At 40.1% G+C, this 12,019-nt stretch overlaps 1 protein-coding gene across 1 annotated transcript in view; it reads right to left on the bottom strand.

Moving 5' to 3' along the window:
- The window catches only part of rims3 (regulating synaptic membrane exocytosis 3), a 38,118-nt gene that overhangs the window by 16,576 nt on the left and 9,523 nt on the right, over window positions 1–12,019 (bottom strand). Inside the window, exon 2 of the mRNA XM_030741260.1 lies at window positions 5,502–5,827. Within this exon, the coding sequence (XP_030597120.1) occupies window positions 5,502–5,766 (265 nt within the window). The 5' untranslated portion in view covers window positions 5,767–5,827. The remainder of the gene's footprint in view (window positions 1–5,501; window positions 5,828–12,019) is intronic.

Raw genomic sequence — 12,019 nt, 5'->3', positions numbered from 1 at the left:
TCAGCTGTTGTCTGACAGTGCTGACACGTCTTAGAAAACGTCCTTGTCCTACTTTACAAATCTGAAATCAGTTGATTTATAAATATACTTAAATGCATTGGGTTGATTCCCATAGGCAGAATAGCGATTTAATACATTCACAGATATTCTATTCTTTTTGCATTCTTCACTAAAACTAATTTTGCACAGTTTGTTCTCATTCTCCACCTTATTGTGATTTGTAATATGTGTGTGTCTCAGCAATCCTGAGTGCTCTGCCTCTGGGAAATTTATCTCAAAGCAGGTTTAACCAAGTGGACTGGTCTCAGATAATGGGCCTGATGAAAGACACAACACCAGCTCTCTAACTTAAGGGGCTGTGTGTGGCAACACTGATCCTATATAGCACTTGTGCTTGGAAAATTACAAATAGCTGCCAACATCTCGCCAAGAAGTTTCAAGTGCCTGTATGACCAGTGACAAAAGTCTGCTGGAAGCTGGAGATAATCTGTGGGGAACTAAATCCAAAATCTATCTGATAGCATGGAACTCCCCAACAATGCATGTGACACCCAAACTGTATATCTGGGATATTAGAAACACATATAGGAAAAGTTAATAGCACACACATGGAACCAAAATCAAAAAATGACCAAAGGCAATTATAATGGCTGAGCTGGAAGCAAATCACATCCTTATGGTAGCGCTAAGACCGATTCCTTTGGAAAAAGGAAAAGAAGACCCGGATGACGATATGCAAAGTTATGACAGAGTTTGCCAAGAGGCAACAAAGTGGTGCAGTTCTGAGCAAGAAGGCTCCTGGTTCAAATCTCCTGGGGTCTCCATGTGCCTGTGTGAATTCCCTCCAGTTTTCTCCCACATTCAAAAGACAGCCTCGTTAGGTTAATCAGTGATTCTAAATTGGCCATGGGTATGAGAGTGTGTGGCTCCCCTCCTTTTCGCCATGTGACAGCTGCAAACCTAAGCATTCTGGATGCATGGATGGATGGATGGATGGAGCTTAAGATCAACCAAACATGGGGCACCTTGGTGCCATGGGTAGGGGAAATTTATATGAGCCTTATGCTTTATGTAATTTAGGAATGCAAGAAGTGTTTGTTTTTATGCTCTCTGTTACGCGTGTTGTATTATTACAACCCCAATGGTGACTTCTACAAAAACATAATAATTAGATGTAATGAAGTCTATTTTGGCAAAATTTTAAAAACCCACTAAGAGCCTCAGAAAAAACTAAGAACCTCAGATGAGGTTCTTAGTGAGCTGATGTTATCTGGAAAACAGATAAAAATAGATGCGCTTGAACACAACAACAAGGATTTGCTTGCATTAGACCTTACCTTAAGAGATTCTGCTGATGGTTGTAAATTGACTGGATCCAATTCGCAAAATGGAGCAAGAACATAAACTGCAGAAACTCTGACACAGTAACACCATAACCACATCACCTCCTAATAGTACTTTATTGGTGATATGCTGACATATTCCCCCAATGTCTCCACTCAGTTTGTTTTTTATGTCTTTACATTTTAGTGTCTCTATCAATTGCCTCTGTGGTAAGTCACATTCTTTATTATCCTCCTTCACTGTGTTCACGTTTTTCCATATGAACGGTTTCATTTGCCGCAGCAAAACCATCCATTTTTGTTACAAGATAACAAGAAGGCTGCTTGGGATCTCATATTAAAGTTACATAAAAAAAGAGCACGATACCTTCAGAATGCTGAATACAATATCCAATAAATCAATTAATAAATCGTTTAATGAAATGACTTCCATTTCCTTTTATCGTTCATGCCTCCAAAGTCTAAATTTACTTCAATATTACATTCCTTTTTTTTTCTTACTCTATAACAAATAAATCTGTGTGTTATTGGTTATTAGATGGCCAACCAAGCGGAGTAGGGGCTGGCAGCTAGGCTGTCCTGTCTACCCCTGTGTCATTCCAAACATGGAGCACCGAGAGCTGACCACACTGGGTCGGTAATGACTGCCACAAAGAAAATAAAGGACCCTAATCAAACCCGACCAAGCGGGAAGGAATGTTTGCTTGTCACTCTGTTCATTCTGTGTGGGTCACATGTCTAATTATCTGGATCTGATAGGTCCTTCTAGCTGGTGTAAAATATGAGGTGGGGACACATTAGGGAAGCCCATTTTAGTCTCACTGGTTCACTGAGTAAACAACCTTGTTTTTCTCCAGCAACAGGTTTAAAGTCTTTACCTATTTAAGCTGTGAGAAACAGGCAAATTCTTAGTAGAGCAGTGACATAATCTTGTTTGGTGAATTTTACGTAAAAGGCCTAGACAGCGATTCAATTTACACCTAAATCAATTGGAATGTTGACTGTCTGTGTCTGGGCCTACCTCCGGTTATTCAGTTTGGAGATGCAATGACCCAATTGCTTCTGATACTCAGGATATCTATCAATAGTAAGTCGCAATGCAACATCAGTTCTCTCTTTTCCCCAAATTTAAAATCGATATAAACACTGATGCTGCTGTCGCTGGGCTTTGCGTCTACAAAGCTGCAGCTGAGTCAAGAGAAGTCATTCTGCAAGCTTCTGTAAGATGGGTTACACACATTTTACCTGTGTGTAACCCATCTCTCATGCCAAAGTGACACTTTATAGGTCAGTTTATCAGCTTGGCTGCTAGTAGTTTATTTTTAATAAGTCTGTGGTCATACTCTAAGCCACTCTACTTCAGAACATTTTTTTTATAGGACAGAAACAGATTTGCTTATTCAAATTTCATACTGAAGCTCAGCTCATCAGAGGTACGCTTTACAAATTCATCTTCTAACTTGTTGCCAGCGCAGCACAGGGATAAAACTACTTAAACTCTAATGCGCAGATGTGGTATCGATGGAAGAAGAAGAAAGAGCCATCTATGATACTGTGATTTTGTTCCAGGCACAATGTGCCGTTCTGGCAGCTGAGAACATCTAAATTTAGACACACCCCTCGTCTCTCCCCTTCTTCTTCTCTACCTCGTCAGCCCCCTCCTAGCCTCCTCATCTGCACTTTCCTTTTGTTGTGCTCTCTTCATCACCACAAACACGACACGAAAGCCCCCGTGGTGAAAATATCGACAGTTCTCCCTGCGTCAGACAAGTGTCAGCTGTGATGAGTGAAGCAAGCTCTTTGTTTGTGTGTGTGTGTGTGTGTGTGTGTGTGTGTGTGTGTGTGTGTGTGTGTGTGTGTGTGTGTGTGTGTGTGTGTGTGTGTGTGTGTGTGTGTGTCTACTGAGCCCTGGTGCAACAGCTATTTTAAGCTGATCTCAAAAACAGGTAATAACAATACAGAATTTAGGTGAGTGCATGCGTATGCGTTTATCTAATGACTGCTTTCTTCTTATTTATCCTTCAGCATAAGCTGTCACCGGAGACAGAAAGAAAAGTGTAACAAAGCTGGTTTTGTTACACTTTTCTTGATTCAAATAAAGGCCATTTAAGAAGTGAACCGAGTGACTGAAATGACCTTGGAAGTTTTTTTCCTTTTTTCGCTGAAATACGGATTGCCTGGTTTGACAAATATGCAGTCCTACACAGATCAAGATGAGCTGCAGCCAGAAAATGAATATCCTAAACCCTGAACTAAGCCTGGCTGTCATACAGTGTTTAAACACTGACCAAAATATGTCAGTTAAATAAATATGTCAAATTATACCTTACTGGAAATGTCAAATGAGTTAAATAAAGGAACTGTATATAAAAGATGGATGTAGTCTGTGTCTGAAGAGTTAATATAGACGTGCCTCAAACCTGCATGTTTTCTTTGAGCTTTACGCTAATTTAAAGCCAGAGGTCTAAAAATAAAGTGTTCTGCTACTGGAAAGAGGTACAAAAAAAAATTACGCACACAAACCTGACATATTTTACTTTACCAAACAAAACTAGATGTGATAGATTTATATAACAAAACAAATGTCACGTACTTGCATCATTTTCCAGTATGTTTATAAATTCACCAGACACTTGTTTTCATAATTTTCCTCATAACTGCTTTGATCTTTCGCTCTTCCCGGGGCTGCTGGCCTGTAGCTGGATCTGAGCTCTGGACAGCCACTTTGCTTTTGTAAGCTTCTTTAAAATGTCCCAGTTCAGCTGGATGAAGATGATTTAAACGTCTGATTAGGCCTGTTTTTATGAACATTTTCATGGTGGTCCCCGCACAGTTTACTTTGACAAACTCTGTGTTTTCACTCAGAGTTAAGAGCTTCCCACACTAACAACAAGTTTGCATGTATCGTTAGTGCGCGTGCGCCGCTGTGTTACCCATGCATGGAACGGACCGGCTCATAATCGGACATTCATGAGGCTGAGCGGCTTCTGGTTAAGGTTGAAAATTATTAAAAATAAAATAAAATGTACAGTACTGGTACAAATACAGTGCTAAACAGAGCAGCAGAGAGCCAGATGTTGCGATACCTTTCAACACTCAGAATTAGACACATATAGTGTACAGCCACAAAGCGAACAGGCAAGAAGAAAGAAACATGCTCACACAAACACACTGTTGTGTAAAAGTTACAGTTCGATGTGCTGAAAGGAGAAACAGAATGCGTAAGAGGATGTGAGGAGATAAACACCTTGTTTTATTTTGACAGACAGAAGAACGAAATAAAAATATTCCGCTGCACTCAAATGAGACCCCTCCTGCCCAGACCTCCCAGCCTTTACAAAGTCTCAGTGTGTGACATGTTTTTCTTATTTTCCACCAGCAAAACGTGGGTTTGTGTTCACTACTGAGGCGCAAAGTGAGAAACACTTTTCTTGCAGCTGAGCAGAGTCTGTAATTATACACCGCAGGAGACATATTAGAAAGTAATGCCACTACCAAACAGTCATCATGCGTACTTGCTGCTGTTCAACACACAATGATGTTCACAAATGTGCTGCAGCCTTTTAAAAGGACTAATTACAATATTAATACCTTAAAAGAAAAAGCTTGTTGAATTAAATATTGTAGCTATTAGAATTAAAGAACTGACAAACACCCTTTAGAGTGGATTCGGCTTATGTTATGTTTATGTTAATGTGTATAGACTGTAATAATAATTATTCTTTTATAATAGCATTGGTGTCATTTTAACAGGTGTAGGAAGGTATTTAATCATTTCAAGGGAACAAGGAAATTTTAGCCATGTTAATGCCAATCCAGGAGGATAAAAATGATTGAATATACTCCCTCTTCAACATTTGTTTAGAAATCAAGAACCCAGATTTTAAAAATAAACTTTATAGACCACAAGAAAAGGGACAAATGAGAGACCAAGATTAGAAAGGCAGAAGAGGAAACTAACAGAAGGAAATATATAGATATATAAGCTGAGAGGATGGAAGAAAGGGTGAAAGGGGAGGAGAAAGGGGCAAAAACAGTTACCTTTACCTTGATTAAATGGTGAGAGAAGTGAAAAAAAGAAAATATATACAGAGACACAGACTGACAGAGGCCTTGAAAAATGCAGAAGCAGTTGAGTAGTTCAGATTGTAAACTGACCTTGCTGATTGAGCTGCTGTGTACTCTTGCTCCACTGCGACAACCCCACAATGGCCACCATCTTGGCGCCCAAACTGGAACGCCGCTTCTTAGTGCCAGCCAACGATGCCGAGTCTGGGACCCCACTGCCGGGGCTTTTCTCCAGGCTGTACATGGCCCCCGAGATGCTGGAGGAGCGCACCACGTTCCGGGCCGCTGTGCTCAGCCCGCTCAGGCCGCTCATCCCACCCGGGCTGGGCACCTCCACGGAGCTGCTGAGCATCATGGTCCTGCTGGACTGGAGGGCCGATGGGCTGGGGGGAAGGGGCTGGAAAGTTGGAGCGGGGCTTGACAAAAGAGACAAGAGAGGATTAAAAAACAGTAAGCTACTGACAGGAGGGTGAAAGTGGGAGGGGGAGAAAAGCTCAAATAAACTGGCGCCTCGATTCGAAGTGTTTCTGATAAAATACAGTGTAACAGCTTGTCTTACAGCTGCAGCAGCTCCCTGGGACTGAAGGACACCAAGTTTAAATTTCAACCACAGTTTGTTTTTAAATTAATACCACCCCAAGACACACACACACACACACACATAGACTTACTGCAGAGGCAGCAAAAAATGAGTTCTTACAGCATAAAAGACAAAAAGTGAACTACTCAAAAAACAAAATAGTTTAGTTAATAGTTCCAATAGTTTTGCAAACTGAGAAAACAAAGAACACAAAGGTCAGCAGGCGAGGACAGTGCAGATGGCAGCAGACTGTCCAAGTGAGGTAAACTATACCTCCGGCATCACACACACACAAACACACACACACAAATGCCAGGACTGGCCTGCTGTTGAGGGGTGACCCTGTCAGCTGGTATTTGTCTCCTGTGTTTTTTCGGAATCTTATTATTATATATTTTTTTGTCTGACCTTAAACAGTGACAGATGATAAACTCCAGAGCCAAGTCATCACTGGCTGGCTGAATCATGGCAGCGTGCGTGTGTACTCGCTCAGCAAACTTTGATCAGCTTTGTAATATCAAACTGATGGGCACAGCACCTTTTGTGCTGGCAGAGGTACAGTTCTACTTATAAACCTTTTTCATGGTGAGACTGAAGCTATTAAATGGGATTAAGCCATTACTTGCACCTGTGGTTGTGTTAAATCACCTGGCCTTCCAAATCCACTCCTTACTTTTCTCTCTCCTATCACAGGAGCGATCATACAGAGGCTAAACTCCAGCCTGGAGACACATTAAATATGCAGATGCACTCTGGCCAAAATCGTGCTTTTATACGCCTCCTAAATATTTCTCGTTCTTCACTGCGCTTAGCTCGTTGTTGCAGCCAATTTTTTTGTTACCTTCTCTTTTGCTTTATCACAAAAAGTAAAGCACTGCTGTATTTTGCTGACTCAGAACTTACTTAACAAGAGCCTTGTAAAATTTATATCACATATCCCACTCAGGTAGTTTGCATGCCTAAACATACAGTAATATGACTGAAGTAGATGAATGAATGAATGAAGTATACAAGTAGATCCATACCTATCAAGTCTCCTGTTTTGGCTGGGAAACTACCGTATTTTACCCCTCTGTCCCGCCATCCTCCCGTATTAGTATTTTCCCATAAATTTCTCCTATTATAATATAATCATTTTTAAAAAAGCATTCCTGTGCCTCTCCAAACTGAATTCTTCTGTCAGTAGCCTCGCGGGAGCTGCCACCTGCACCAGCCTGGGTGGCAGTTCTCGCGAGGTTAGTGCAGACAGCGGGAACAAACCCGGTACAACAACTGGACCTCGGTTGGGCTGGTGGGACGGCTCACAGTGAGCAGTGGAAAATTTCCCTTGTTTTTAAATACAAAACTTGACAGGTATGGTAGATCACGACCATGTGGTTACAAATTGAGCTATATTTGAATTTTGGCATGACAACATGAAGACAATGAAGTTAGTATGATGTTTATCATGCTGCAGAGCTGCTCCATTATGGCAAAAATCTGTCAAAATTACATAATTTTCACACAGCTATTGGGCTTTAAAGGATGGCTCTCCCCCTGAGCCTGGTTCTGCTGGTGGTCTCTTCCTGTTAAAACTGAGTTTTTCCTTCCCACTGTCACCAAGTGCTGCTCACAGGGGATCATTTTCTCTCTAATATTGTAACAGCTTTACCTTAAAGTATGAAGCACTTTGGGGTGGCTGTTGTTGCGAATTGGCACTATATAAAAGAAAATGAACTGAACTGGATTGAATTTGCCTCCCCACGACTTCATCCACTTCCCGAAAATGAAAATCAATTTGAGCGATCACAGTTTGAACACACTAAGATCCAGCACACATCAGAGGTACAAAGGGAATTTTTAGAGGTTGATCTAAAAACAGACACTTGAAACATTCCAGGGGTGCATGAGAAGATAATCTTAAAAGAGAGATCAGGCCAAATGTATGTATATAGACGAGGTTTTTGATTTTTATAGAGTAGAATCTGAGATTTTTGGTCTTTTTCTTATGATGCAAAATGCAAAAATGAACTCAGCACAATAATCCTTTATCTCATTTCAGTCATACTTATTAGAGCAGCAGAATACAGTTAGAGTTTAATGCCCAGGCTACAAGCTCGTCACTCCCCACAGTTATACCACAAAGACAGTGGTGAATGGGGAGTTGAAGCAGTAATGCAGGGCAACAGTGGCACTTACATGTCAGAGTAATGCATATTAGTGGGTTTGGAGCAGTGTACTGTAGCTGAAGCTGCCTGCACGAGTGACCTTGCACACTTTGGTTGTTGTTGAAAGTGTTGGAAGCCAAAATTCTAACTGATAATAAAACTCGATTCACCACCCGGCCCTACCATGTTCACCATCCAAGTTTAGTATGCCACAGTGTGCTAATTAGCCTAATCTGTTGCTATAGGAGAGTTATGCGGACATGCATTGTCAGTAGAATTCATCATTTTTTTTTGGATTTTAAATGTCAGTGGAAACATCATGGTAATCCTTCTATTCATTATTGCCAAAAAAAGCAATGGAAATTTCCATCTCTAGAACCGTCCCATATGTGTGGCGAAGAGACTCAGCCAGTCATCACTGAAAATGATGCAAAACTGAGTTTGCTATTAAAACGTCCCCTTGCTGGAAATCATTATATATATATATATATATATATATATATATATATATATATATATATATATATATATATATATATATATATATATATATATATATATATATAATGATTTGTAATGTGCAAATTGTAATGTGTGTGTGTGTATATATATATATATATATATATATATATATATATATATACATACACATTACAATTTGCCCTTTACACATCTTTGTAACACGATGACTGTAAAAAAAACAAAAAAAACAAAAACATTTACAATTACCAGAATAGGCAAAGTGGATAATTCTGAGGAACAATGAACTGAGGTAGCAAAGGGCAGATTTTGGTATTTTGTAATGAAATTCATAACAATAAGCTGAGGAGGAGGAAGGCAGTGGTCTGCATACTCTGACATTTGTTGCTGAGAGGAAATAGAGGTGGGGGTTGGAGTAGGGGCTTGAAAATAGAAATCCAGGTGAGCATGTACACCCTCTATTTTCATCTCATGTCTTTCTCCTTTTCCCTGTCCTCTCCATTCTCCCTCTTTTCTATTCCAGCCCATGTGCACTCTCCTCTGGTCCTCTGTGGGGGGGGGTAAAATGAGTATAGGACAGGGATAGCGAGAAGGCTGTGAGAGATAAATAGAATAACTGTGCTTTCAGAGAGGACGCAGAAGAAAAGTGAAGGAAATAGAAGGGCGAGGATTGAAACATGGAAGGAGGAGAGATGCTTCATAATGAATGGACAGTGAAAAAAAAACTGCACAATGCTGTGCGAAATAATGGAGTGAGAGGAGCGGGAGAAGAATGTGACACTGATAGTGGCAATAACTGAGACGTGTATCCCATCCTTCCTTTTTCTTTATAATGAGATCTTCTAATCTATGTGCATCCATCACATGCTCAAATGTGACACAGGCTATGAAGCACACACTGTGTGTGTGTGTGTGTCTGTGTGTGTGTGTTAATGTACTAGATATATGTTTTGCACTAGCAACAAACAATGGTAAGTATGTTTGTTTCTTATCCACAAAGCAAAAACTTGAGTTTCATTGAGTTAGGAACATAGGTTGTACATACAAAATTGACATAGCCACTGGTTCTGTAAAGTGCAGCCAATTCAGAAACAATTTAAATCTGTATTCATTCTAGTAACCAGCGGGGGGGGGGGGGGGGGGTACTAATCTGGTGGCGTCACTGTGGCTACCTCCATCTTTTATATACAGCTACGGTTCAGAATCGGTCAATGTCTCCTGCACTTTTTCACTTACTTAAACTGCACCTTAAATATAGAGCCGTGAGACGTTAGCTTAGCATTGCAAAAAGACTGCAGAAACAGCATACCTGTCTCAGTCCATATATAGTAAATCTGCCTACCAGCAGTTCTGGTTGTCTCCAGTGGTTTCCTGGCAACAAAGTCAAATGGTTTGGGATACCACGTAACTGCTACCCCCACACTTTGTTTCAACTGTCAAACCTTTGTTGCATACCACACATCCCTTATTCTTCGCTCATTTCCCATCTGTCAAAAAAAAAGAGAAGGAACATAACCACCCAAACAAAAGAGACATAATGACTTCTCTGGTGAATCTTAAAGGCCCTAACAGTCAGATCCAAATAGTTTTCAGTCTAGAAGACTCAAAAGCTACTCACTCATTTTTACACAGCATCAGATGTCATCAGTGCAATTTCTTAATCTTAAAAAGGTGTTTTGGGCTTTACTTTTCCTCTGACTTCTTCTTTGAAATGTAAATGTTCTGTCTGTTGGAGTGACCTGTCTTGTGCTGCATGAACAGAGCTTACAAATCTATATTCTTGCATAACTCAGCTTAAAAACGACAACAAAAACAGACAACTGTAGTTCAAGTTGGGCCAGCAAATATATATTAGTATAGTCATATGCTTGATATTAACGAATGCTACATTGAAAAAAAATCCCCTAACCATCTAGCATTCTCTCAGTCTTTCAACCTCTAATATCTAGGCTATAGTGTCACTGCTCAACATGCCACTGTGTACCTGCTCCCATACAGTGTTTTGCTCGACCTACAGGCACACTCAGAGCCCATCCATCCTCATCTCTGTGCCAGACAGCTCCCTCGCCATATGTCTCTGTGCTCTCTAACTTCTCATCTCAAAGCTCATTTATTTCTCCTCCTGTCAGCAAATCGCCCTCTCCACCTATCCTGGTGGCTCTGAGCTCACCCTCCACACCTCCACATAACCCATCTCCAACCCACAGAACCCCTGGCAACATGGAGCCTGTTTCCCAAAATGTTGAAATGTTTCACAATTCACAGCTGATTCTGGTAGTTAAATGGGTGGAAAAAGCCCATAAAAAAACAAAAATGCAAGCAACATGGACTGTACCTGTATCTGTCATTTATAAATCACAGATCCACTGCATGTTTTGAGTCTTCCCTGGTTTACATTTATACTAGCTATCACAAAACAGTGTAAAGAACCAAAAACAAAACTTGACTGTTTGCAGTCAGCATAATTGAGCTACTAGATGAAAGCCTAGTGAAACAAAGGACTGAAAAAAAAAACAAAAAAAAAAAACACGATCTCTCTTTTCTCTTCCTCTCGTAAATGCCACAACCTTGTAATTAGATATGGCTGAGCAATCCATTAATGGTTTCTTTAAGATTGATTTCTGCTACGCAGACTACATTGGCCGTGCAGTTAATTAACTTGCAATTTAGCAGCAATGTAGCAGCAGTGTAGATGGAGAAGATTTACAGTAGGTGTGAGCGTGCTATCAGGCGACTCACATCTCAACATAAATTAGCCCTGATAAACAATCTTGATTTTGTTTTTGGTTTTTTTTACCTGTTTTTCATTTTAATGCTACTACTAGTTACTGCCTCTACTTATAGCTTTTACTGTTCTGAGTTAGTTTGGCGAAGCCTGACGCATCTTTGCCAAATGCTTTTGGCTGTGATAAGCTGAATTTTCCCACATGGGACAGTAAAGGCTAAAGTGAGCCAGTTCACAACTAAATTAACATGAGGGAATATAAGAAAGTGTTGATCATTTGATATCAGTCTGATGCCATCAGATGATTTAGAGCCACACAACAAACATCTTATTCTATGAAAACCAGATGTTAACCATAAAGAGCTTCTGTTACTTCAGTTGAAAACAGCTGTCCTGGCTGAAGGTCATGTTTTGGGTTCATTTCATTATAAATTAGGGAACTGTGCTGCTATAATTCTATCGAGGAACAGTAACTGATATCTAAATTATATATACAAAACAATACATGCAAATATGCAGGTAAAGCTAATAAAAAACATCATCTGAATTTCAAAAAGCACGCAAAATAAAACCAGTACCAACATATTCTTCTTGTTTCCATCTCCATATTTGTATTCTTGAACTAAATCCCATAAATCACAATTCAAAATAATCCTTTTTTATCATATATTGGGTC

This window comes from Archocentrus centrarchus, chromosome 11, assembly GCF_007364275.1.
Source record: "Archocentrus centrarchus isolate MPI-CPG fArcCen1 chromosome 11, fArcCen1, whole genome shotgun sequence".
Classification (NCBI taxonomy): Eukaryota; Metazoa; Chordata; class Actinopteri; order Cichliformes; family Cichlidae; genus Archocentrus; species Archocentrus centrarchus.
Note: the sequence above shows the minus strand (reverse complement) of the source record. Positions and strands in the feature narration are given on the sequence as shown.